General features: G+C 46.3%; 1 protein-coding gene across 3 annotated transcripts in view; it reads left to right on the forward strand.

Annotated features, from left to right (window-relative positions):
- TAF1B (TATA-box binding protein associated factor, RNA polymerase I subunit B) overlaps positions 1-26,193 on the forward strand; it is a 67,228-nt gene extending 41,035 nt beyond the window's left edge. For 2 of the 3 annotated variants that reach the window (XM_040992814.1, XM_040992815.1), the window contains exons 9-15: positions 7,807-7,954; positions 12,599-12,776; positions 13,350-13,393; positions 15,823-15,913; positions 21,683-21,753; positions 22,295-22,517; positions 25,465-26,193. In XM_040992814.1, coding sequence (XP_040848748.1) covers positions 7,807-7,954; positions 12,599-12,776; positions 13,350-13,393; positions 15,823-15,913; positions 21,683-21,753; positions 22,295-22,517; positions 25,465-25,666 — 957 coding nt within the window. In that variant the 3' untranslated portion in view covers positions 25,667-26,193. Of the gene's footprint in view, positions 1-5,887; positions 6,100-7,806; positions 7,955-12,598; positions 12,777-13,349; positions 13,394-15,822; positions 15,914-21,682; positions 21,754-22,294; positions 22,518-25,464 lie in introns of those variants that run through there. The other variant, XM_040992816.1, reaches the window with a different exon arrangement.
- Positions 26,194-27,924: the final 1,731 nt, after the last annotated feature.

The raw sequence follows: 27,924 nt of genomic DNA on the forward strand, positions 1-27,924 counted from the left end.
TCCAGACTTTTTCTGATGTATTTGTTATATATTGGCAGCTGTTAAATAATATTTGTTTGTTTTAAAGCATTCTTTTGAATTTTAATGAGAAGTGTGTAAGGGATATAGCTTCAGCTTATCACCAGGGACATTTAAAAATGAGAGTTGTGCATATGTCCATTCCACTCGTGAACCTGCTCGTGTAATAATCCCACCAGGTGATGCGTGCTTTCCGTCAGAACACTGATCCCTGCCATGAATTACTCGGTTTAGAAACTACATCTGTGAGACCCCACTGGTATTTCTTTGAAGAGAACCATGTGCCCGGATTTGCTAAGGGAAGACCATGATTTCAGGTGGCTTATCAGGTTCAGGTTGATGCTGCCCGGGACCGAGCCCAGCACGCTCAGCCCACAGCTCTCTCCCCTGCACTTCCCAGACAAGAACGGGCACTGCTCTTACACCGCGTGGGAGGAGGGTGAGCTGCCGCTGGGACAGTCACCTTCCCAAGGCAGATGGAAACTCTGGCCGGTGTCATCTGTCCGTCTCCCTCAGCACACTGTGACGCTGTCTCACAACTGTGGGCAGAGCATTTGGGGAACACACGGGATTTAAGGGAGGCTTTCCCAGCTCTGACCCTGGGGCAGAACAAGTCCCTGACCCTGTGCAGTCTAGGCTGCAAGCAGCCTGTGTCCGCGTGAGCAGGCCAGCTGTATGTTTCTGAAAAGGCCCCAGTCATCCTCTGCGCCAGCACTGTGGTTCCCAGAATGTGACACGGTCACCACAGACTTCCGGGGACCTGGAATGTTGAGAAAAGTGTTGCCTGTATGTGGCAGACTAACAGCCTTTAAGATGATTCTAGCAGAGTGAAGATACGAGGTGGACTGTTTGACGAGTCATAAGGCATGAAGAATGCATGACACTCCTGTGTTGTTGCTTCGGATAGTTTTACTGCTAATTTTCCTTTGTAATGCAGTCTTGTAATAAGTTCGGATTAACAGGTGCATGTAGCATTAGCTTGTTCTCAGCCGAGTCTTTGCTTCACAACAATAAGAGTGAGTACGGGTGAGGCGCTGCTCCCCTTTCCACCAGCTGAGCAGGAAGTTGGCTCCGACAGGTACTGTGATCTGGGTGATCACAGGAGCCTGCTCTTGTGTAACAGAAACTCTAGCTTGTCCTTACCTGTCTCTAAGCATTGCTTCATGAAGGAAAACAAACTCCCTGGAATATTTGTGACATTCAATAAAATGCTTTCCCAAGCGCTCCGTTTGTAATGCATGCTGGGACAATTTAAGGTCTTTTGAAAAATATTAAACTTGTGACTTCTTTCTATTGTAATTAAGTGGACCTGTATCACTCCAGAAGCCCTGTGTGCCATATTTAATATCCCTTCGAGCTGAACGCAGTGTTAGTCGCCAGGCTCTCTCTCCTTCCCCCTCTTTTTTCAAGAAAAGGGGGGAGGTTTGGGATGTCTTCCAATGACTGTTTAATCGACAGGCAGCTTTTCTTCATTGTGTGTTTTGTGTTTGCTCACAAAAGTGCATTCACTATTCTATAGTATGTTGAAACTTTTAAATGGAAACGGCTTTTTGTGAACAAAGGCAGCATTTTCCTCCCCTGCCATGCCTTTGCTTTCTTTGCTAAGTCTTGGCTTCTGCAGCAGCTGTACGTCTACCAGAAATGACAAAAGGTACAATTGTGCTCCGAGATGGCCGTGAAGATAATGCCGGTGGAGTTTTGTGTGTGTGGGCTGCTGGGGACTGTTTCTCTTCTGTGTTTGGTTGGGTTTTATTTTTGTTATTCCAGAAAGTAGAAACACCTTAAAAACAAACCCCGAGAAAAGGAAGATGGCCACACAAATCCTCACCTGATGCCTGCTGCGTCCTCCCCGAGTTGTTTTAGGGGGGATTGAAGAAGGCCCCTCTGTCCCCACAGCAGCAAATCGGCCACAGGGCAGCCTCCGCAGAGGGGGTGGAAGCCCAGACGCAGCGTCCCGAGCCGGCTGCTTTCCCTATCCGAGCAGGCCAGCACACTGTCCTCCTGCCAGTGCCTGACCCAGGAGCAGAGCGAGAGGGCCGGGGGCTCACAGACCCGGGCTGCTGTTGGCATTTATCAACAGGCTCCTCTTTGTCCCAGCTGCACCCTCTCGCTGCTTCCCTTGCCTCTGGGTCTCTGAGTGGGGTGCTGAGTGGAGCGCCGGTTACTTCCAGCAGGACTCCTCCAGCTCACCTGGTAGAATAAAAGAAAGCCTAGTCCCCTCCCAGCCTTCCAGACAAGCAGTGTCGGACCCGGACGCGGGTCTCTCTGGGCGCCATTTGTTCAGCCAGCGACTTCAGGACGGCTGCTGCTTTTCTGCCATGGTCGTCTTTGACTATTTTAAAGCCCCCGGACCGGTTTGTAAGTAGGCACTGTGCAGGCTACCTGTTACTCTGCCACGCTCTTGGCAGCGCCCGTAAAGCCCATCCAGACCGTCATTTCGTCATCACTAGCTCGGGAAGAAAGGATAAAAAGGAAACTGGAAAGTCTCCCTGAGCGCGTCCGTCCCCAGTATTTTGAGTGTTGACAAACAACATTCTCGTCTTCTCTCTGAATGAGTAAAAAGAAAAGATGTAATGCTGCCTCAGCCAAACCCACTGGGTGGCACCGTGCCAGGGTGATTCATTTTGCCTGGAGCTGTCTCACGCCTTTTGTGAAACTGGGTCCCTTTTCGTTGAGGGAAGAAAGCAACTCCTCCAGAGCTGTCATCGGCTCTCGGCGCCTCCGGACGGAGATCTTCCGGATTGGGTCTTCGTACGCCCTGGGTCTCCCAACTTCACCCCAGATCACTTCACCCTCTTGCCGGGGAAGCCTTACATACCCCTTGGGATTGTTTGTGCTATCTTTGTTGGAATAATAACCTGACAGTTTAAAATCCACCCGAGGGAAATTAAGCTGAGCATCATGATAACAGGCATTCTCAGGCCCTAGCGTTCCCACTCCTCCCTGCTAGAATTCCGGGCAGACTGCATGAGGAGCTGACGGCTTCTGTACCCAGTCCCTGCCCCCCAACAATATTCTGACCATCCTTGGAATGTGTGTGCGCACCTGCCATTCCCTGCCCTGGAGTAAAGGCCTCGGCTTACTCCTTCCTTACTTCCTGCAGTCTGTGAGGAAAATCATGGGCAGAAATGACCAGCGCCTTCTGTTTTCCACTCCCCACAGCTGGCCTGTCCTGTTGAGGGACTCCCAGCCTTGGCATCTGCCTCTGCATTGTCAGACGTCCGTCTGCAGATTCTGGGGCCAGTGTTGACCAGGAAGGCTGCTGGAGAAGGTGTGCCTTAATAAGCACCTTGCAGGTGCAGTTGAATCTTCTCTGATCTGCCTCAGTCTTCCCTTGATTGTGTCGCCTTGTTCTACGGAAGACTGGAGGCAGGGTTAAAGTTGCTAGCCAGCAAGCAAAGGGCGAATGTAGAAGTGCTGTTATTCCTCAGTAAACATGTCATGTTTCACACAGGCTTTAAGTCTCTTATTCTACTTCACGCCTCAGAGACTCCACTCGCCTAGGGAAATTCAGGGCCAATATGACAGACACCTCGCAGTTACCATGAGACTCATTGGATGTGTTCTACAAATGAGCACATTTCCTCCTTTTCTTTTTTCAAGATTTATTTGCTTTCTTTGGAAGACAGTGACAGAGGAGAAGAGAGGGAGGGAGAGAGCACTCTGCATCAATTGGTTGACTCTCCAAGTGGCTGCAGTGGCAGGGATGAGCCAGGAACCCCAACTCCATCCAGCTGTCCTGGCTCGGAGCAGGGGCCGAAAGGTTTGGGCCGTTTGCTGTTGCTCCCCCAGGCACAATGGTGGAGAGCAGCAGGGACTTAAACCAGCACTCTGCTTTGGGATGCTGGTGTCACTGGCACCGGTGAACCACTGACCCACAACACCAGTGCAAGTGTGCTTTGTACAAACTGAAATAAGAAAGAGTGCTTCATTATGATACATAGTTATCCGTGTTTTAGAATTTTGTCTCCTTTTTCTGGGTCATGGACAGTGAGACACACACTGGAATGTTCCATTGCCTCTTCCTCTGCTAAGACCGTGTTGGGTTCTGCCAGATGTCAGGGGATTGGCTGAGCTAGGATGATGATGGTAATAGAAGACAGACTAAAACAATAACTGCAGTGCTATCTCTTATTGAGTGCTGCTCTAAGGGAAGCATTCTGTATTCTAGCGTTTTCCTTAGGGATACAGACGCTTACATCTCCTACCTGCATTATTTAAAATACTGGGGTTGCAGAAATGTTGTCAGAAGTGTGAAAATCATCCTAACTTGAAAAGTCAAATTCCAGGTAGAATGAAGCAGAGTTCTTTTTTTATCATTTATTTTTTTACTTTTTTTTAAAGATTTATTTATTGTGTTGGAAAGGCAGGTATACAGAGAGGAAGATCTTTCATCTGATGATTCACTCCATAAGTGGCCGCAACAGCCGGTGCTGCGCCAGTCCGAAGCCAGAAGCCAGGAGCTTCTTACCGGGTATCCCACATGGGTGCAGGGTCCCAAGGCTTTGGGCTGTCCTTGACTGCTTTCCCAGGCCACAAGCATGGAGCTGGATGGGAAGTGGAGCTGCCAGGATTAGAACCGGCACCCATATGGGATCCTGGTGTGTGCAAGACGAGGACCTTAGCCATTACGCTATTGTGCTGGGCCCAAAGCACAGTTCTAAATGAAATTATTCTATAAAGGAGAAAGATGAGGCCCCATACAATGGCTCAATGGCTAAATCCACACCTTGCAAGCATTGGGATCCCTTATGGGTACCACTCCATGTCCTGGCTGCTGCACTTCCCATCCAGCTTCTTGCTTGTGGCCTGAGAAAGTAGTAGAGGATGGCCCAAAGCCTTGGGACCCTGCATGCATGCAGGAGACCTGGAAGAAGCTCCTGGCTCCAGATTGGCTCAGCACCTGCTGTTGTGCCCATTTGGGGAGTGAATTAGCAGATGGAAGATCTTTCTGTCTTCACTTCTCCATAAAACCTGTTCTATCCTTCCAATAAAAATTAATACCTCTTTAAATAAAAGAAGAGGAGAAGGAAGACTTTTTTCTTTCTAGAAGTCACTGAAAACTTAGCTTTTCATTTTTTAAGTGTATGTATTAGGCCAGCATTTCCTTGTTCAAGTTGGATTACTGAGTGTCACCATTAGAAAAGATGTGGATGTGTGCTCCGTCCCCTGAGCCTTTGGGAAGCATTTCCTATGCCTTGCTGTTGCACGCGAGCTGCGTTGAATGGGGTGAAATTTCAGAGAATCAAACATTCTCCCGACCAATTCCCCAATGCCCTCACGTCGTACGAGGGGCAGACATGGTTGGTAAGCAGCATTCTCCTAAGGACCTCAGACTTCCGTGCGTGTGCATTGGAAGACAGGCTTCAGCATAGGTTAAGGAAAAGCTTTCTAACAAGTAGATGCCTTAAGAATAGGATGCCTGCCTTCTGGGAAGGTGTTGGATTCCTGCTACTGGAAGTTTCCAAGAAGGACCGGTCATCTTCCTGCCAGGAAGTTTGTAGGGTTGGACCATGCACTGCTTAAGGCTGTCCCGGCTCTGCCTGCGCCTGTAACCTTGTTTCCCCCGGAGCTGCTCTGTTACAGAGTAGTGTGCTTTGCTGCGATTCTCTATCCACTATTTTCTTTTTCTTTAACCTCTCATGTAGGCACATGACAGTTCAGGAGAAGTGCACATGTTGTAGTATGTACAGCAGGATGGAGTCTCACTGTGTGATGTAGCCTCGGCCCAGCTGTGTGCCGAGAGGTGTTGCCGGTCCCCTCTCATCTCCCCCATCGTTGGCATAAGTGCTGTCCTGACTTGGGCCAGTACAGATTTGGACCAACCTGGCACATTTTGTCCTTTTTTTGCACAAAGATGTTGTGGGCTGCAGTCTCTTGGAAGGTTCTGTTTCAAGGATTCACTCATACCACCACATGTGGCTCACTCATTGAAATCGGTGCATTCATTGCTGCCTGGCGTTCCATTGTGACAGTATGGAAAATTCTGTAGCTGTGCCTTATCTTTGATCGATGTTCTGGTAGCTTCCAGCTTGACGCTTATATGAATAACATTATTATGAACCTTTTAGGATGTATCTGGTATGTATAGACAGGCATACACGTTTCTGTTTCATTTATGTAGGTGGGATTAAACAGTTTGGTTGCAGAATGTGCATGTGCTCAACTTGCCCTGTGGGTCTACAACATGATTTTTTTTTTTAATTTTATTGGGCATATTTTTTTTTGAAGATTTATTTTTATGATTATTTTCTTATTGGAAAGGCGGATAGACAGAGAGGAAGATCCTCCATCCGATGATTCACTCCCCAAGTGAGCGCAACGGGTCGATACTATGCCAATCCCAAGCCAGGAGCCTCTTCTGGGTCTCCCACGCGGGTGCAGGTTCCCAAAGCTTTGGGCCGTCCTCGACTGCTTTCCCAGGCCACAGGCAGGGAGCTGGAAGGGAAGCGGGGCTGCCGGGATTAGAACCGGCGCCTATATGGGATCCCGGGCGTGCAAGGCGAGGACCTTTAACCACTGCGCCACTGCGTCGGGCCCTACAACGTGATTTTAAGGCCAGTTTTAACTGAAGCTTCTAGCACCAGGAATGGTCGTTTTACCGCAATGCCGGGCTTTTGTGCATGTCCTCCTTGTGGGGCCTCCTAGGCTGCAGCTGCTTGTCTACACCTCCTGTCAGTGTCCTCCTAGGCTGTGAGCTCCTTCGGGGATTGTCTCATTCATCTTTACATTTTCCCGAAGTACTTTGCAGAAAATAGGCTCTCAACCTAAGTGGATAAATAAATGAGGCCAAAATGCAAATACTATTAGAAATGCCTATAAATTACAGAAATATAAATAGTATATGTAAAAACACACACAAAAGCAATCTCAGTAAATTGATTGTATAAGTAAATGTATGTATGTAATTGTGTGTGTGTGTGTGTGTATTCAGTAACAACAGGCTTTTAAGAGTCTTACATCCTTGGGCCGGCACCATGGCCTGGTGGCTAAAGTCATCGCCTTGAATGCACCGGGATCCCATATGGGTACCGGTTCTAATCCTGGCAGCTCCACTTCCCATCCATCCCACTCCCTGCTAGTGGCCTGGGAGAGCAGTCGAGGATGGCCCAAAGCCTTGGGACCCTGCACCCCTGTGGGAGACTCAGAAGAGGATCTGGGCTCCTGGCTTCAGATCGGCGCAACACCAGCCATTGTGATCACTTGGGGAGTGAATCATTGGATGGAAGATATTTCTGTCTCTCCTCCTCTCTGTGTATATCTGACTTTGCAATAAAAAATAAATAAATCTTTTATAACAAAAGTCTTACATCCTTTATGAGATAAGCTGATTTTTAGTAGCCGGATTGAAAGCCTAACATTGTCTCTCATAGAGATACATGTGCTGCTGCATGCCGTGCCCTTCAGGTCATGACTGGGCACCAGGGCACCGGGGGTGGCGGGGAGGAGGGAGAAGCTGGTCAGGGGAGCAGCTGTGATGATGGTTGAAGTGTCTCAGCCTCTTCCCTTCCTCCAGATTCTTGTAAGAAATGATGAGACTGTTCTGTCTCATGGGTGAGGCCAGTAAACCTTCTGTGAGTCAAATGGAATTCTACAATTCGTTTTTGAATGAGTATTGTTACAGTTTAAAGTGGCTAAGTTATTATAGTCAGGGCATACAGATGTTTCCCCCCTTTATATTTTTCCTGCATTACAGGTTGAATATGTATTATTTGTAAAATGAGAGAAAATATTTAAAAATAACTTCGGTTGCCTGAATCATTGCCCTGATTTCATCTTTTCTTTCAGTCCTGGCCTGACTATGAAGATATCTATCAAAAAATGATCGAAATGGCCATATTTTTAGATTTGCCTCGTTTTCCGGACATTACTGAAGACTGCTTCCTCCACCCCAACATCTTGTGTATGAAATACTTGATGGAGGTCAACCTCCCCGGTGAGTGTGTGGCGCGGTGAGGACGTGTTAGCCTCCAGGACCGCAGTGGGCCACGGCCTGGCAGCGCGCACACTGTGACCAGGAGCCACCTGAAGCTTCATTTCCAAGTCCTTGCTTAAAGGAATTGAGGTGATGTTCAGAAACGCAAATCTTTAGTGAGCAAGAGCTGTTTGCTTGAGAAGGTGATTTGGTTTTTGTAGCAAATGTGCTGAGGGCAAAGAGAGTGGCAGATAGTTTGGCAGGTGCTGGCAGGCACCTCCCCACCCACCCTAAACTAAGCAGGGCTTCTTGATTTGCAATATTACTATACGATGGATTTGGAGAGAAAGAAAATCCTTGGTGCTAATCTGACCACGCTGTTGCTGTGGTGGCACCCACCGCCTTTCCAGTCCCTGAAGCCGCCGGAGAGGAAGGCCTGGTCGTGCTCCACGGTGGCAGCTCAGGTCGTCCTCCCTCTGCGTCAGGGCACAGGTAACGCCGATGGAATCTGTCGATGGAATCCAGTCCTGAATTTCTTGCTGGACTAGAAAGGTGAGAAATTCAGGACTTTTATTCTTAGGTGAAAACACAAACAAGGTATGACTGTATCATTATTTAAGCAATACCAAAAACATGATTGAATGCATTTTAACAGCAGAGGAAAGACAAACTCGTGTGGAAAAAGCAGTATACAAAATTATATATACAGTAACTATAGCAGCAAACAAATTTATAGTAACATGTAAGTAGAAATATCAAATATAATTCTCAAATAATTTTTTAAATACAACAATAATAGAATTTTCAAATCATTTAGAAAAAAAGTATGACTTTTGAGGTTCTAGAAGTCAGTAAGATTCCAAAATTTGGAAAAATTCTTCCATATTTTATGCATTGATTAGACCAGAACCAACTGTTTTACATATTTTTTAAATGTGCTGTTTTGATGGTTCTTTCGAGTGTGGGATGCCCTGTATTGTATCATCTGTGCCAAGTTGTGGAAGGAGTGCCAAGTATCGCCGCGGTGTGACTGACGGCTGATAATGAGCGGATGTGCTGTGAGGCAGGGGTGATGTCATTTTCTAGACCGTGTGTAGCAAAACATGTCGTGACATTACTGAGTGTTTCTTTCCCACTTCCATGTCAGAGGAATGAGTAGAATTAAATCTGTTATAATATAGAAGACCCTGTATTTGTTATGAGACGTTTTGGAGACAGTATTATAAAAAACCAGTGTGGAGAACTGTCACTTCTTACAATGTGTGAAGTAGAAATCATTTGAAATGTATTTGTAAATATTGTTGGTCTCTGTATTTGTAGCACTGGGAAAATCAAACAAATTTCTAACAGAAAGACAATAACTCTGCAAAGCAGTAATATGTATATTCAGTACAGTATTATGTAGCTGTTAAAACAGTATTTATGAAGAATTCATAACAACATGGAAAATACTTATTGTGAAATATGAAACAAGCGTATTATAAAATCATAGCATTACCATAGCTACATAAAAAAAGAAAATATTCATAAAAATCTTACCTAATGCTAAAGTGACTGTTTCTCAGTTATGGTAATATGTGATATTTTTCCTTTTTCCACCTTTATGTGTCTTATAAATGTCCTATATTGTGTGATTACTGATAGGGGAATGGAATAAACTTTTTTTTTTTTAACAAACTAGACTTACTAATTAAGGTGTGATCTATCTTTCCTCTTAGGATTGAGTCTTGCAAGCCGCTGGTCCCTGAGCGGTGGGAACAGGGGATCTGTGATCCAGTCCTGCTCCCGGTCCAGGGTCCTTACTGTGTTAGGCCCCTCCGGGACCCCAGCTCTCTCAGCTCCCTGCCTCCTGATTCCTCCCATTTGTTCTTTGTTACTCTGTGCCTGTGGTATAAGAGGACTTACAAAGTAGATGCTTCAAAAGAAAGGAGAAACTTTTCCAGAAATGTCATTCTTCATAATAATATAATTTTGATTTTTAAATGACCTGAAAAAGGACTATCATGACTGACCAAGTACAAGTAAGAGGGAAATTTTTTTTTAACAATTTATTTATTTTTATTGTAAAGTCAGATATGCAGAGAGGAGGAGAGACAGAAAGTAAGATCTTCCATCCAGTGATTCACTCCTCAAGTGGCCACAATGGCCAGAGCTGAGTCAATCTGAGGCTAGGAACCAGGAGCTTCTTCCAGGGTCCCATGCAGGTGCAGGATCCTAAGGCTTTGGGCCATCCTTTTCTGCTTTCCCAGACCACCAGCAGGAAGCTGGATGGAAAGTTGGACCTCCAGGATATGAACTGGCGCCCATATGGGATCCTGGTGGTTGCAGGGCGAAGACTTTAACCACTAGGCTATCGTGGCTGCCCTGTAAGAGGACATTTTGGTGAATCTATTTTACAGTTTATGTTTTCTGGTTTCCTCCATTATCAAACAGTTGGCACTTGATAAATGCTGGTTGCATGGAATTACTTTGCATCTTCTGCTATCCATGTGTTGAGTGGAGCCTGACCTGGATCAGAAGTGAAAACTGTCAGACACCCTTTAGGAAGGTTCTGACTGCCGGTTTGCATGCAGTTGGGCCATTGACATCTCCCTGAGTGTAGTCCTCAGCTTCGTGGCAAGGCTCGTCCTGGGCCTTCTTGGCTCTGTGTGGGGACACCTCGAGGATGTCTGTCATCCCAGCACAAGCCAGGCCAGTCTGCTCTGTCGCCTTGCTGGTGGGTGTGCTGCTGGAGCAGCACTTATGCCACGTTCTGCTGTCTGTACCCACAGCACCCAGAGCCGGGGAGCTGCTCAGCAAATGTTTGCTGAGGAGTGAGTCCAAGCCAGCAGAAACGCCTGCTGTCAGCAGGTGCAGGTAGACATAGGAGAGCTTGTGAGGCCAGATTTTAAGTGATCGTGGTTATATAGAGAGTGAGAAATTATTAAACATTTCAGAGAAATTCATTTTGTCCCTTTTTTGTTCTTTACTGTAAACATGTGATTTGCTGCAGTTGTGTCTGGAAGCTGTGCTAGGGAGACAAGTAGAACGAGGCTGAGATGTTCTCAGGCAAAGGGCAGTCATGGGGGGCGCACTGCCGGGACGTGGAGCTGCCGGAGCAGTCAGAGACCTGAGCCCAAGAGTGGACAGAACCAAGAAGACGTGCTTGATGGAAGCCAATCCGAGATGGGTGGCAACCAGCTCAGCAAAGCTCGAGTGAGGAAGGGAGACAGTTGGCTTTCTGGCCAGGAGTTATGTGCAAAGCAAGAAGGCAGTGAGCACCTGGCTGAGGAACTGGGTAGAGAGGTCTGCCAGGGCTGGGAGGTAAAGTTGTAGTGAGTTCAGGAGAGCATGGCAGTGAGATGATTGGCCACGGAAAGATAAGACGAGGGGATGGCGGTGGACTAGGAGTACAAGCCAGGAGCAGCCATGGACAGCGCACAGCACTGACGCCCTTGCTGTAGGCGTGGGGCTGTTGGTCCCCTTAAGATTTACAGTGTCTATCATAGAGGTAGGTGCTATTAATCTTGTTTCATACAAGATGGGAAAAGAAAAGCAAAATGGAGGTACAGAAAGGTCACCTAGCTTGTCCAACATCGCAGAACCAGTAAGTGATGCAGCAGGGGCTGCAGTCTAGGCAGTGTGGGTCCCTAGGGTGCTCCTTTTTCTTTTTTAATCATTTGTGTATTTGGAAGGCAAAGTGATGCAACACACACATACACACACGCGGTGGGGGATGAGCAGGGGTAAGAGAGAGTTGAGAGATGAAAGAAAGGCATCTCCCACTCACAGGTTCACTCGCAGTGGTCACAGGGCCATGTCCGGCTGCAGCCGCGAGCCCGGCTTCCATCTAGAGCCGCCATGAGGGCGGGTGGCAGGCGTCATTCACGCTTCCCAGGTGCATCGGGTTGGAAGCAGAGTAGCCAGTCCCTGACCTGGCACTCCAGGAAGGGCGGCAGGCATTCCCAGCTGGGGCTTAACCTGAGCCATGATGTCAGCTCCTCCGAGCCTCCTCTGACCACTGTGCTCCCTGCTCCATGGAGGGGATGGAATTGATGGAGCCTGGGGACTGAGCACATGCACTGTGTTGAGTTCGTTGGTGAGCAATGGCTGGTATTCTAGGAATTAACTAAAGATAACTAGAGGAGGATATGGTACACCTTCAATGCTTAGACGAGTGCTCAGGGATTTTACAAATGAAAGGACTGTTAAGTGACTAGAATCCAGCATCACAAAGCTACTGACTGGGAAGCCTAAGTCCAAGCTGAGACTGCCAGTTCCAAGGCCCCTGGCACTTGTGCAGTCTGAGCATGGTGTTTCCTCAGGAAAGCATTTCCTGCTCAGGCCACTGGTCAGGATGCCAGCAAGGTGTGTGCTTCCAGGAAAGCCAGTGTCAGGCCTGGGGACCCTAGCACGCGTGGCTCTCGGTTAGGGACTGAGGCATGGCATGTTAACTGCAGGTGTTTTGAGGTCAAAATCAGAATAAGTATGCTGTGCCAATATCGTACCATTAGTTTTCCTGAGAAGACATCATTTGGAGGTTTATTTATTCACAAATATATGCTTCCACTTTCTATAGTATGGTACAGTGTTGTGGTTCAGGATAAAAGTTACAATGTGCACATTAGTGTGATCTAAGTAGCCAAAGGTTTTTAAGTCATATTTTACTGTTTGGTTCTTCAACAGATGAAATGCATGCTTTAACCTGTCAAGTGGTAAAGGTGACTGGCATAGGAGAAGTGGATTTTTTGACATTTGATCCTATTGCTAAAATGGCAAAAACCGTGAGATATGACGTGCAGGCTATGGCTGTCATTGTAGTGGCATTGAAGCTGCTCTTTTTGTTGGATGACAATGTAGAATGGTAAGTACTAAATTTATAACAGGTAATACTTTTCTGTGCTGATATTAACGTTTAATTAAAAAAAAGTAACGAAAAGATGCTGCTTTTACCCAATGATTTAGACCCATGGAAAGCATCTGTTGTCCCATTAGAATGTGGAGCCATTCCATAGTCACAGGACGTTGACCAGGCCTGTGTGGCAACAATTCCTTCTTGCATAATTGTTGACTCAGCTCATGAGTTGTTTGATCCTATTTTATTCCTTAGGTAGCAATATTTCTCATTGCTCCACTGATTTCTGAGCTTTCAAATATTGCTGCAAATTCATTTAGCACTTTATATTACATGCCTGTAGACTTCAAGCACTAAGTGTTTCTCAAGGATCATAGAAAAAAAAAAGGGGGCAATCAGAATGCTACCCCTCCCTGGTGTCACCAAAGAGGAATGATGATATTATGATCTTCAGCAATTGCTTCTTTAAAATTTGACATTGGTTTCGGGTACTATCTATACCTGTCTTGCAGAATAACTCAAATTTTAACTACCCAAATTCATGATTTCCAAACAGATTGATGTACCTCTTGTTATCTTCAGGTCTTTGTCTGATCTTGCTGAAGACTACAATGAAGACCACCAAGGTACTTTACTGTTTCGTCAATCAGATTCAAAGTGATTGTAAAGGATACAGTAAGTGTAGGGAGACGCTGCAAACGTGCATGTCCACGCACACAGCATGGGCCTGCCTTGTACCGGGGTCATCTCCTTGCTTTTCTGGAGAAACTACTGGGACACTCTGAAGTCCCCAACTGTGTGAAGACAAGCTTGCTTTTCATTCCTGGCTGCTGCTTGAACCAGACTGTACTAGACCTTGAACAGGTGATATTGGTGATAGCTTGGTGATCATCCTGTCTGTTGTGATGCTCCAGCACTCGCTCATGCTCGTCCCTGTCTTTGAAATGCCCCTTCCTGCTTTCCTTCTCCAAGAGACAGAATGCATACCACTCTTCTGAAGCCTGTTCACGCCCACCCACTTCACCCTGCTTCCCCTTCCTAAATCGGAACGAATATCTCCAGCCACCATCACTCCTGTCCAGACATCTAGTGGATGCCAGTACATTGATTTGTAAGCAGTGGCCTTGGTGTAACTGTACCAGGAGACTGCTGGTATTTACCAAGTGCTTAGAAGAACCCTGAGGTACCACAAATACCTGGCCAGTGATCGGTGGGAGGAACTAGAGGGAAAGGCTGTGTCTTACTTTCTTTTTTCTTTTTTAATTAATTGATTTATTTATCTATTTCTTTTTCTTTTCCCAGGCCCCAACTCCCCACCGAATTCTCCTGTATTATTACTATAGCATAGCTCTTCATAAACAGTCACATTTTCATCATTGCATGGACAATGGCAGAGAGTCCAGCCTCCCATTGTCAAGATACAGCTAATAGTTTCATTAGGAGCCCATCTTTGATCTGGAGGTAGAGATGCACACTGCACTGCATCCTCACATGTGGACATGTTAGTCTCCATTACACAGTCACCACACATCCCTCTTAAATGAAAAGCCACAATACAAAATCAACAACAGGAAGAAAAATAGAAATGTACAACACCATGAATTTCTCAAGAGATTTTGATAGTTCAACAGTTGTAAATTGCTGGCGAACCTGCCACTCTAATCACAATGAGATCTCTCCCAAATCCACTGGCTGTTATAGTCCACCTTAGTGTCTCCATCTGCCCAAATCTTCACTGCCAATGATTGGCTGGGGTAATTGATCAATTTGTTCTGGCCTCTATCCTTTGCCATGGTACCAGGTGTCCTCTGGAGGCTCCGATGAACTGCCATATCCTCCATGTACATTTGGATATGCTGGCCTCTGTTCTGTTTGAGCCACTGAGGAGGCCCAGCTCTGTGTCTCTTGCTTTCTTTCAAATGTGTCCCTGGTGCCTGAAATAGTAACTGGCCTAGGAACAGGTGAAGTGTGACAAATAAGTGAATTCTTACATTCAATTCCAGTTTCTTCATTAGGATTTTATGTGCATTGGGTTTAATGGTAATAATCAGTTTGCTTGTTCTTTGCAATGCCTACAAAATGCAATGCTTCTCTGAACAGATTGCTCCTGGTGGCCTCTGTGGGAAGGCCAGCCAGATGCACTCCAGCCTCCCTAATGCTGAAGGGTCAGCCTGCTGAGCAGAGTCCGCCAAGTACAGCCGTGCTGTCGGCAGGGCAGGCGTAGTCCCCATTCTCTGTCCCCACCCCCTGTCCCCAGCCCCCAGGGAGAGTCAGCCTTAGAGAAGTTGAGGCTTGGTCAGGCTGAAGAGCCTTGAGCTGCTGTTCTTGCCATTTTCCTCTGTCCTCCTCATTCTTTGGTAGGTTCCTCCCTCCTGGGGCTCTGCTCCATAGGCCTGGATCTGGGTTAGCTGATTATGTTGACCACTTGAAAGCATTGTTAGTTAGGTATTGAAGGAGACTGTGTGAGATTATAATGGAGAGTGATTCACTTTGCACTTGGTTGTCTCTAACCTCTGTGTCTTGCACACATGCACACCAACTATCCAGCATAACATAATACACTTTTTCCTCGTCTTTGAGTTAGGACCAAACTGCACAGGAACAGGAGCTGATAAAACTGGAAGAATGGAGTCAGCTATTAGAGTACCATCTTACACATCCATGTATTCATCAGTAATTCATGTATCTGCCAGACACATTGGCACACCACCATAGGCAAGGCCATGCGTACTGAGCGTAGGGGGAGGAGGCATGATTGTATATTAACAAATTTTGTGTTTTTTCTTAAGGAAGTAATCAAAGTGTGGGAGAAACATATTCCTAGGATTAAAAAGATGACTTCAGTGTAGGTGGGGCCACAGTGTAAGTAGGAAGCTTAGACAAGGGAGTGTGACAGGTGCTTGGGAGAGCCCAGAGTAAGGCGACAGTGACACCGCCAGTAGTCTCCAGGAGCTGTTTTGGAAGCATTAACATTGTTAATGAATGAAAATTCAAATAAATCGTGTGTAATTTTTGTGGTTTATTGGCTAATAATCACAGATTCCATTTCTTTCAGATAAGCCATGGTTTGATTTCAGAAAGTGGTACCAAGTTATGAAGAAAGCTGTTGACGAGAAAAAACAAAAACGGGAAGAAGCAAGGGCAAAGTATGTTAACTCTGCTACGTCTAGCTTCATCCCCTGTATTTCTTTGTTCCCTTCACACTGGAAAGCTGAAATTGCATCAGTATAGACTCACCACTGTTATGGCATTGTTTTCCTATGAATATCAGCCCTACATTCTAATTCTGATGCAGTTTTTCTTTTGTATGTTAGTATTAGCTATTAAGCAGCCTCTGCACTTGCTTTGTATTCGGCCAGTATCTTTCTGTTCCAGAGTCCAGTCCAGGTCCCACCTGGGACCAAGTTCTATCTGCATTTCTGATACTCCTCCCCCTTCCCCTTTCACTGAGTTATTTGGTCATTTCCCATTATACAAATGTCACATACGTGGTCTTTGGAATATATGTCATTGAAATGTTAGAATGTTTCCCACCCTCCCCCCAAACAAAGGTCCTGTGAGTGTTGAAACAGAGGAAAGCAGACAAATAAGTCTATTTGGTTGCAGCTGGTCCTACCAACTTCCTCTGTCATGTGGGTCCCTTGCAGTGGCGTGGAAAGACCATGGCTTCAGGGACAGTGCTGGGCTTGAATCCTGTTTCTTAGCTGTTCAGTGTCATCTCTTAGCCTAGTGGACTGAAATTGAGTTGACTTGAAATTTTTTTTAAAGATTTATTTTTATTGGGAAGTCAGATATACAGAGAAAAGGAAAAACAGAGAGGAAGATTTTCGATCCGCTGACTCACTTTCCAAGTGGCCACAATGGCAGAGCTGAGGCTGATCTGAAGCCAAGAGACAGGAGCTTCTTCCAGGTCTCCCATGCAGGTGCAGGATCACAAGGCTTTGGGCCATCCTCTACTGCTTTGCCAGACCACAAGCAGGGAGCTGGATGGAAACTAGGGCTGCCGATACACGAACCAGCCACCCGTATGGGTTCCAGGCGTGTACAAGGGGAGGATTTAAGCCACTAGGCTGCCATACCAGGCCCTGACTTGAAGTTTTTAAGCATCTTATCTTGCATAATACAGAATATATGTCCATTGATTTCTCTTTAGAACAATTTTGTTCTTAGACTTTTGAGTCCTTTACACAGCTTTGACCAAAAAAGTTGACAACTTTGTATTTTATGTGGATTTATTAATTTAGTAATATTTTTTTAAAGATTTATTTTATTTTTATTGGAAAGGCGGATATACAGAGAGGAGAGACAGAGAGGAAGATCTTCCATCCAATAATTCACTCCCCAAGTGAGCGCAACGGCCGATGCTATGCCGATCCGAAGCCAGGAGCCTCTTCCAGGTCTCCCACGCGGTGCAGGATCCCAAAGCTTTGGACCGTCCTCGACTGCTTTCCCAGGCCACAGGCAGGGAGCTGGAAGGGAAGCGGGGCTGCTGGAATTAGAACCGGCGCCCATATGGGATCCCGGACATACAAGACGAGGACCTTAACCACTGTGCCATCGCGCCGGGCCCTATTTAGTAATAATTTTTAAGTAATTTTATATCCTTTGAGGAGGAAAAAATCAAGACTTCTCAAATTAGTTGAAACGGTAATTTGTTGAGCTCCAATTTCCTTATCAATAAAGTAGGAATAATAATACTTATTTATCTATTAATTAACATCCAGATATAACTAGATTATTTTTCTTCTAATTCTCAGAGTTTGTGAATGGGGACGCTGACACTCAGAGGGGAGGAGTCTGGCCACTGGGCAGAAGGAAAGGGGGCGGGTTCCCTGCTTTGGTGTCTGAAGCGCTCAGGAGACAGATGGGTCCTGCCTCTACCACGTCAGAGAGGCCCTGCAGTCAGAGGCCCCGGATGGGTGCAAAGAGCGTTGGTGCTGCTGTCTTGGGCCAGCTTGGGGTTGGTCCTGACCCCTGAAGGCCCCCATTCCCAGGCATCAGTGGCACAGGGTACTCCTTAGCCAACTTGGACAGCACCTGCACCTAGAGCATGGCAATTGGAGACCCATTTCAGTTTGCAGTGTTGCAATCAGGTATCATTGACTGCTGACTTCTAGCTAGTAAACAGTAACAAGCTTTACTAACTTACTGACTTCTAAAGTGCAGGAGAATATAGTGACCAAAGCAAGTGAGTCTAGTTATCAAGGAAGCCTGCTGCAGACTGATGCACAGGCTCAGAGGGAGGCACTGCTGGCCCTGAAGGGCAGCCCCACCAGGTGCACCCACCTACTGCTTCACCTTGCCCCACCCCCATTTCACCACCAGTTTCTTGTTTTTCTCTCTGGACATCTTCCATGCTGTGGATAAAAACCATTGAGACATTTTTGTGTAGTTAAGCATCGTTTAACTGTGCCTGAGATTAGGGGAAATCACTAATAACCAAAAGCTGAAACTAAAACTGAACTCTCAGAGGCTAATGATGGCTTTCATTTGTCACTGAAGATGCTGAGAACATGGAAGAAAATTAAGCAGTGTACACAGGAAGTTCCTGTAACCTTCTGGCTTAGGCAGCAGCTTTGACACCAAAGCATTATCAACCAAAGTAAATCGATAACCTGGACTTGGTGAGATATAGGAAACTTTTGCTCCTCATGAGACGTTTAAGAAAGAGAGAAGCCACAGGCGGAGTGGGGAGAGACTGTGCAAGTCACATGTCTGATATGAGATTTGTATTAAGAGGATGTAAAGAATCCTCAAACAGTGAGAATTCAGTTTTGTCCAATGGATGTGAATAGACTCAAGAAGATACATAGATGACACACAGAAGTTGCTTAACATTGCTAGTAGGGAAATGCAGATAAAACCACAGTGAGGCATCATTGCACACCAACTAATAAGGCTCAAAACCCAAAAAGCAAGACATAGGCCTCACCAGGAGTGGGGATGAAAATGGCACAGTCATTTTGGAAAGTTGGGGGAATTTCTCATAAAATTAAGCATGTGCTTATTATGTTCACTAATATCCCCTTAGATATTTACACAAGTGGAATGAAACCTCCATACACATAAAATCCATCTAGGGAAGTTTATAGTGACATCATTTCTAATTCCCTGAAACAAGCAGCAGCCTCAGCATCCTCAAGCTAGTAAATGAAGAAGCAAACTCTCGTCCATCGCTCAAGTAGAATAGCATTCAGCAACACAGAGGACCGCCTGTGGATCCATCAACAGTGAGCATGGATCTTAAATACATTCCTAAGGGAAAGGCTCAGAAGGTTACAGAAGGTTTCATTTTATTGATGTTGTATGCTGGAAAAGGCTAGATTTGGAGCGACCGAAAAGCAATAGTGGTTGTCTGAGATGGAAGCATGAAAGGGGTTGACTTCAGCGTGCATGGGAGGTGTTTCAGAATAATGGGGCTGTTCTGTGTGTTAGTCATGCTGCTGATTACACGCCTGGATGTGTTGTGAGTGCTGGCAGGGCCACTGGGCAGGGTGAATTTACTGGATGTAAATTATGCCTCAAAAAAAATATGTATTTATCTATTTATTTCAAAGGCAGAGTTAGAGAAAGAGACAAAGAGTTCTTGCATCCTCTGGTCCAATCCACAAATGACCGCATTGACCAAATTGGGTCAAGCCAAAGCCACAAACTTTTTGTAGGTCTCCCACGTGGGTGACAGGGACTCAAGCACTTGGACCATCTATGCTGCCTTCCCAGGTGTACTAACAAGGGAGCTGGATTAGAAATGGACTGAAGGACTAAATCACAGAAAGATAAGGAAAGTTTACAGATAACTTGAAGCCAGGTAGCAAGGTGTGTTGGTTTGTCTTTGTAGCTTTCTGTAGTTGGAAGACATTGGCCAATTAAAGCAACTTTTAAAAGAAGTTTTCATTTTAGATGATATTCTGCCAGCTCTTCTTTCAGACCAGAGATAGTCTCCCAATGAATCTGTTGAATTTATCTGGACAATAAGATGCTGGACTCTATGCATGGTACAAGAGTACAGGCTCACAATGAAGGAATCATGACTGGTTATGCACTGTACTACTGCAACAATGTAGAGGAATCCAACATGGGGAGAGGGGTTGGGGAGGGGTTGGGGAAATCCCAGAGCCTATGAAACTATGTCATAAAAAAAATGGTATCTAAACAGAGTGTTGTTATTTTATATGACCTTTCGCATTCTCTGGGCAGGTGACCTTAAGGAAGTAGTACTGACACCTCTGGTCAGGGCACCATTTCCACCTGCCTGGGTGTCAGGTGCTTATCAAGGATGCCTGAGGTAGGCATGCCCAGAGACCGGTGCTAGACTGCTTTAGGGAAATGCTTGGTTTCTGAGCTTGTTATTGTAAGTATTTGAGAAAATAACATCACAGATATTTAAAAATTTGCAGACTCATTTACTGCAGAATTAGATGATAACTTTCCGATACATTTTAAATGTGGTATGGTTCATTAAGATTTTATTTGTACCTGTCAGTAAGACCATCTCCTCCCAACACTCATTTCTTCTCTCCTGCTCCCTGATTGCAGATCACGTCATCTCTGTGCTTAGCCTTTTACATCGATGTCAGAATTCAAAGTAAAACTTTAGTGTTTGTTCTGTGTGTAGCCATGATTGTATTAAGTATTCTTAAAATTCTTGAGAAAAATCTCAGTCCTTGACTAAAATGCAAAATGTCTTCTTTTACATACATTTTCTGCCTCCGCATGAAAAAAATGATGAAAAATGACCAATAAGAGAACATTATAAGTTTAAAAATGTAATTCTGACTTCCTGTTCCTTCTCATCTTCCTTTTGGGAAAATCCACAGATAACTGAGTGTCTGCTGCCAGGTACTGTGCTAAGTGCTAGATAGTAACTAGTCATCACACAGGAGCTGAAGCTATGCATACTTTATCTTAATTACTGCTCGCAGCAACCTTGTGAAGGTGGACAGCAAGGTTAGCGATTGACTCTTTACTGGTCAGCGAGTTCCTTCCAGTACTGGAGGCACAGAAAGCACAGGGTCCGTTTGTGACATGGAGCCCCTCTGGGTGGTCACTCTGGGTGGTCCCTCAGCAGAGGGGGAGCCACACCTCTGACTCAGTGCTCTTGCCCATTGCCAGTATCTCCTAACCCCAGAAAAAGGCCTAGAGTCAAGAAGGTAGATTTCATGTTAACTGCCAGTTAGGAGCATCTGCAGGGAGCTCAGAAGTAGTGAAAGGAGATCGCGGGAACATTGGCATTTTGTTCCTAGCAGCAGTGACTGTCTGGCAAAGTTCAGCAAGAGCCACTAGAGCCAGAAGCAGCAGTCTAGGACTAGCCACCCCTAATCTGTAGAATCTCAGATGACTTACTCCTTGCCCTGGAGGAGCCCCAAGGGCCAGATGACTCCAAGATCCCAATTTTCCAGTGCGCCTTCCTGGCTGGCTATCCCTAGGCCAGAACAGGTTGGGGCGGTACAGACTTCAGAACACTGTCATGCAGGAACCCTTCCCTCTTCATTGCCACCAGGACTAGAGTAGATTTCCCAGAGTTTGGTGTGGAGACCCTGGTACTTAGGGGCCCTTTGTGTGTGTGAGCAGGATGGGAAGTGCCCCTGACCTACTCCACTCAGGGCAATTAAAGCAAAGGAAAGGAGGGACACTTGCTTGTTGGTGGCTTCTGGGAAGATACATAGCAAGGGAATTTTGTGGTGAGGGAAATGTGTCGATTTCCTTTGCTATAATCCAAAGCTTCCAGACCCTACAAGCTTGTGGGAGGCATCCGGAGCAAGCACACCCTTCTGTTGGACGCCTCTCACGCAGAGCTTCCTGGGGCTGTAGGCAGTGCTGACCTGTGTCGGTCAGCCATGCTCAGCCAGTGTCTGCAGTGTGTCTCAGGCCGTATTTTCTCCAGCCTGCTGCAACTGTCTGTCTGCCTTGCACAGGTACCTGTGGAAAAGTGAAAGACCACTCTACCACTCGCACATTGACAAGCCGGTGGTGTACAAGAGAAGAGGTAAGTTCAGGTTTCTGGTGTTGGTGCCAACTAGCAACAGAGTCGTAGAAAAGCTAAGTGTCCTGACTTGAAACAAGGATTGCATATATCAGTTTTTGCTTTTTTAAAACAAATGTCCCAGGCCACATGTGTGTCTCCACAAATACCAGCCCCTGCAAGGAATCGCCATGAGGGTCTGCTTCTGGAACTTGAGTTTACTCAGGACAGAGCTTGACTTGCTGCCAGAAGCTTCTGTTCCTGTCACTTTAAAAGTCCTCAATTGATGCAGCTTTTAGCATTCTTTAGAGAATTACGTTTTGATGGTCTTGTACATTCTTTTTCTCAGTTGTAGGATTAACATAAAAGTTGCCATTTTGCTCATCTTAGGTAGTGTCCCATACTCCTCTTGTGGTTGTTGCCCTGTCGTTGCCCCCATTACGTCCAGGGATGTGCTGGTCCCTGCTAGCCCAGCAGCGCTGGGCACTCCTGCTCGTGGCCCACGTCACCTTGTGTGTTGAAAGTGGCTTCAGTGTGACTGCTTTCCCTTTTCCTCCCATTCCAGAAATGGTTGTGAGTCTCCAGAAACAGTTCAGTGCGCTGGTTGATCCAACACCAACTCCTGGGGGGAAAAAACCTTCAAGCTTTCAGTTCAACTGGACTGAAGAAGATACCAATAGGACGTGTTTCCATGGACACAGCCTCCAGGGGGTCCTGAGCAAGAAAGGCCAGTCGCTGCTCATCAAGAACTCCTTGTACTGGCTCAGTACACAGAAGTTCTGCAGAAGGTATGTGATGCTTTGGGAAGTCAGACCAGACAGGCTGGCATCTCCAGTTTGACCCAAAGCGGTATTAACCTCTAATTTTCCTAAAAAGTCACATGTATGATAAGAGCCAGATAGGTTATTTATCAGAATTAGCAAATAGCATATAGTCAAGAAAATAGAAATGTGCCTGATGTTGTGTGTAGAGTTGGAGGAAGGCAGACAGGGTAGCTGGTCACTGTTCCCAGCAGCTGCCTTCAGAGGGCCCGCTGCCCACGAAGCAGCGGTTCCAGACATCCTGTGCTTTCGTTTCCCAGGCTTCCTTAGATGTCTCAGGCAAGCAAAGCTCCACCCCTAAGTACCCACAGTCCAGTGAACCAGAGCCTGGCCCCGAGAGAAGCTCACTGAGGATTAGTAACTGAATGAGTGGAAAATGAAGGCATGCCAAGTTTTTGTAAGAATTCATTGAGATACTTGGAGTCAGCCAGTATTCAGTAAATGATGACTGTGATCGTTATTATTTTAAACAAAACTGATTTTTATGAAAGAGTTTTACTTCTGGAGTTGGCATAATCAGAGGTAAATGAAATATAAAAAATACAATAGGAGATGGTAAAATGAAGTTATCCCAGTTGAGTTTTGCTGCTTGAAAAAGTACAGCTTTAGCTGCATCATTGGTGACTAAGGAGCCACACTTTCCCGATGGGACCATAGCCCGGGTCATGCTGCTCTGAGGTGAGCCTTCCTGGGCAGGGCATGGGGCGTTGGCTTGGTGAGCTTTAAGCTTTCACCAAGAGGAGGAGAGAAGGTGACAGTGCTGGTGGGTAAGAACCCACATCAACTTCGGGCAGTGGGTTGCTGGTGTGGCTGCAGCCGCGGCCTGCATGGTCAGTACTGGGGGGGGGGGTCCTGGCCCATCAACCTCGGGGCTCCTGTCCACAGGGCAGCTGGTGGGAGGTTCATGGATGTTCTTAGACTGAAATGTGTCACATTAGGTGTGACTAGACCTCGTGCAATTGGATGCAACAGCCATTTCTCTGTACATGACCTTAGCTAAAGAAACTATAAGGTGTTCGGGGAGGGCTGGGGAGAATCCCAGTGCCTATAACACTGTGTCACATAATGCAATGCAATTAATTAAAAAAAAATCTGTAAGGTGAGATTCTGTCATGCCTCCATTTTATGCCAAAGTTAGCCATCAGCCTTGCCTATTTTATTTTACTTATTTCAAAGACAGAGACAGAAAAGTCTTGTATCCACTAATTCATTCTCCAAAAGCATGCTGGGCCAGACAGAAGTCAGAAGCCGCAAACTCCGCCTAGACTCCCCATGTGAATAACGGAGACCTAGCTCCTGGAGCCATCCCCACTGCCTCCTGGGCTGCAGCAGAGCAGGAAGCTGGAGCTGGAAGCAGAGGCCAGCTTGAACCAAAGCTGATGTTGAATACAGTGCTCCAAGCCACATCTTAACCACTGCCACGAATGTCCCATTCTTGCATGTTTTAGAACACAGCCTGGCACCACAGAAACAAGTTAAGCCACAGAGCCGTGTCCTGGGAGCCTGAAGTTCACTCGCAACACAGCTCCTCGCTCCACACCACTGACCATGGGGACTGCTTTAACATGGGCCGTGTCCTTAAGTGATGTGTGTATTCCCTGTTCACTCCGGGCTGGTTTTGTTTTAGCCACATTTCAGAAATTTCTTCCACAAAAATGGACAGCTTGTTGTGATACAGTCACAAAGATTAAAAACTGTATTATGCTGAGTGTACTCTGTTTAAGACAACCAAGTAACATATAACTAAATTTTCAAGATTTCTATCCAAAAATTATTTAAATGAAATGTTTTTCAATGCTTGAGAGCAGATATTCAGTTGTAGCGACCATGTTCTTATGGTAGAGGATTCAATTTCAAGAATTCAATAGAGACAGTTATGAAGGAATTACAAGGAGGCCCGACACAGTAACTCAACAGGCTTATCCTCCAGTTGCAAGCACTAGCATCCATCTGTGTGGGGTTCCTGTCCTGGCTGCAGCTGGGTTCATTCCATCCCGGCCCCACTCAGTCCCTCATGCCTGCACCAAACAGATGCCAAACACCAAAATCTCATTTTTAAAATACAACCATATTACATCTAGTCAAACACTAAAATAACACAATTCCATATTATTATCAGCTATATAGTTGGTGCTTGGCGTTTCAAAATTGTCATGTGGTCTTCTAAAGGAGTTCGTGTCCGTGTTCCTATAAGGCCCGTCTTGTGGGCGGTTGACTGTCCTTGGAGTGTTTGTTTGGCTATGTTGCCTGCCTCCTCACCTCAGCCTTTCCCCTATAGTCTACTTGTTATCTAGGTCATGTGTCCTGGACAGTTTTCCTTAATCTGGACCTTGCCAATTGCAGCCCTGTGATGCCGTTTGACATGCTTTTCTGTCCCCTAGGTCAACTGAACTTTGATGTGGTTGGAGATTGGGGATTAGCATTAGCTGGAGGTTTGGTGATACTGACCAGATTTGATCACATTCAGGTTCTACTATTTTTAAATAGGTGAAAATTCTCACTCAGTATGTCTGTAATGCATACAGGATTTCAGGGTACATTGGAAAGTGGTGTGCTACTTGGGGGAGGGTGAGGGATCCGGCCAGCTTAGCCAGCTAGAAATCTCCCAAGGTGCTCCTCTCTGCCTTGACCATGTTGGAGAACGAGGCGAGGCCTGGCGGGGCAAGAGGAGCTCTGAGCAAGAGCTGGGGGGCCTCCCGGCTCCCCCCACGCCACATCCCCTCATGTGATCTCCATTGGCAGGGCTGACATGTTTTCCTGTGTATGTTGGGAGTTTTCTCAAGTTCTGAGTCTTCTTCTGGTTTGGAATGTTACCATAAACCTCTCTAAACCTGTCTAGGAGATGTGCTGGGGTGGACACAGGCATTTCCAAATGACCACACAGTGTAACCTCCTCGTTTCTCTCCCCTTCCAGCTATTGCAGACATGTGACAACCTACGAAGAAACGAATTTTTCCCTGAGTTACCGGTTTGTACTGAATCTCTTCTCCTTCCTGCTGAGAATAAAGAGCTCCTTACTCCATGAAGAAGTGAGCTTAATTGAAAAGAAACTTTTTAAAAGGAAATACATTAAACCAAACCAACCTGCAAGATCCAAAAGAGTGAGAAGACGTTAAGAACACTTTATTGAAAAAATGTTTTGATGATGATAGCAATGCCTAGTTGTAATATAACTTTCAAGAGAATTGTGAAAAGTATATTTTACTATGTGACACATATGCATATACATACATATCTATGTATGTATCAGATGTGTTCATAAAAATGTTTACTGCAGTAGGTTAAGCCACCAACGGTTAAACCAGCATTCCATCTTGGACTGCCAATTCAAGACCTGGCTTCTCCACTTCCCATCCAGCTTCCTGCTTGTGGCCTGGGAAAGCAGCAGAGGATGGTCCTCTGCTTGGGGCCCTGCGCCCACATGGAGACCTGATGGAGTGCTGGGTTCCGGCTTCAGCCTGGCTGTGGGACCATGCAGGGAGTGTGTCAGAGAACAGTCTCTTCAACCCCCTAAACACACACAGGGCCTTCCAAAGAAGTCATTCTAAAACTGTGTGCTATAAAACAGGTAAACTTTGATTTTTTTTTTACTATGAATATTCTTTAAGAAAGATAAAACAATAAATTATATAAGTAACATCTAGAAATTTTTACTTATTGGGTGTTTTTTGTTGTTAAATTTTTATTTTGAATTTTATGGTACAATTTCATAGAGACTGGGATTCCCCCCCGACAAACTCCCACCCCCCGACAGATTTTCCCCACATTGCTACGATACTGTAGTTCTTCATAAGGAGTCATCACTCCATCAGTCGGTTGTTTAAGTGTGCCTCGACATTGCTGGTACAGTGTCAGACAGTCCACCATCCCACTGTCCACACATGCTAACAAGACAAGTTACACACTGGGAAAATACAGCTCTGGGGCCTGTGCACGTGTGGCTGTGTGACACTCCCGGGGGAGACGAGGTCGAGCTCCTGTCCCTTGGCTGCAGCCTGGCCCAACTCTGGTTTGTTGCTGAAATTTGGAGAATGAACCAGAGGATGGAAGATTTTTCTCTCACTGTCTGTGCCTCTCTCCCTTTCAAATGTAAGCAAAACTTGCAGAATGAGGCAGGAGTGGGTGAAGTGCCATAATGATGGACAAACGGAGCTCCAGAGAGTGGCAGGGGGCGGTGGGGATGGTCAGTGGGGTACTCAGAGTGTCCCCAGAAGGAGGCCAGGAGCCACATCATGTTCTAAGCCCCCTTTCAGGGATGTGGTCGGTGAAGAGCACCACAGTGACTTCTCTGTCAAATGAACAAATTTTGCCTTTAAATCAGAGTCCTTTCCACTATCATGCAGCATAATCTTATGATTTCAGCTGCCACTCAAGGGAAATGAAATCCAGTGAGACTGGCCGAGGCCTGAGTGACTACCACACTCATGTGAAATTGGAGACTTGCAGAGAGGAAAAGCAGAAAGCAGCCGATACCTGTGGGAAAGGCCTGTAAGAGCTCTCTCTCTCTCTCCTTCTCTCAGTCTGCACACTCAGCCATATGAAGACAGCGTGCACTAGCTGAAACTGAGTGAAACATGAATTGAGGACCAGCAGTGTAGTGCCACAGGTTAAGCCACTGCCTGCAGGGCTAGTACCCTGAAGCAGCAGTTCAAGTCCCACCTGCTCCACTTCCAGTCCACCTCCCTGGTAATCACCTGGAAGGCAGAGGAAGATGGCCCTGCACAGTGTCCATGGCACTTTATTCATTGCCTGCACTGGCACAAAGTCCCTCGGAAAGAACACGGGGTTTAAGTCAATGCTGTCTACAAGGAGGGCAGGAGAGGCAGCCCACCTGAACCCCAGGAAGACAGTGCAAGGTGCCTCCATGGCAGGCTCCCAAGAATATGATGCAGTGTACATGCTCACAGTGCATATTTATTTTTTTAAAGATTTGTGTATGTATTTGAAAGGTGGGATTACAAAGAGAAAGATCTTCCACCTGCCGATTCACTTCCCAAATGGGTGTGACAGTAGGCAGGCTGAAGCTAACAGCCAAGAAATCCACCCTGGCCTCCTATGTGGCAGACAGGAGCCCAAGCAGCTGCTTCTGCTTTCCTAGGCACATCAGCGGGGAGCTGATACAGGATGTCACAACGGGCAGTACAGTGCCCTGCCCTGCATCTTCACGTAGAAATTCCCTTCAGAGGACTACGTCTTCCTTCAGTCGGCCCTCCAGTCAGTCCCTTGCCCCTAGGCAGTCTGCTCCAGCCCCTGGAGCTCCAGCACCCAGGAGGGGATGGGGCCGCAGTCCAACTGCTGAAGCCTGGGCTGCTCCCATGGTTCTGGCTGCTTTCACTCACCCCTTCTGCTTGGTCCACAGTGTTTCCCTGACATG

The sequence above is a fragment of the Ochotona curzoniae genome, unplaced genomic scaffold (assembly GCF_017591425.1).
Source record: "Ochotona curzoniae isolate NIBS_2020 unplaced genomic scaffold, NIBS_Ocur_1.0 contig_883, whole genome shotgun sequence".
Lineage (NCBI taxonomy): Eukaryota > Metazoa > Chordata > Mammalia > Lagomorpha > Ochotonidae > Ochotona > Ochotona curzoniae.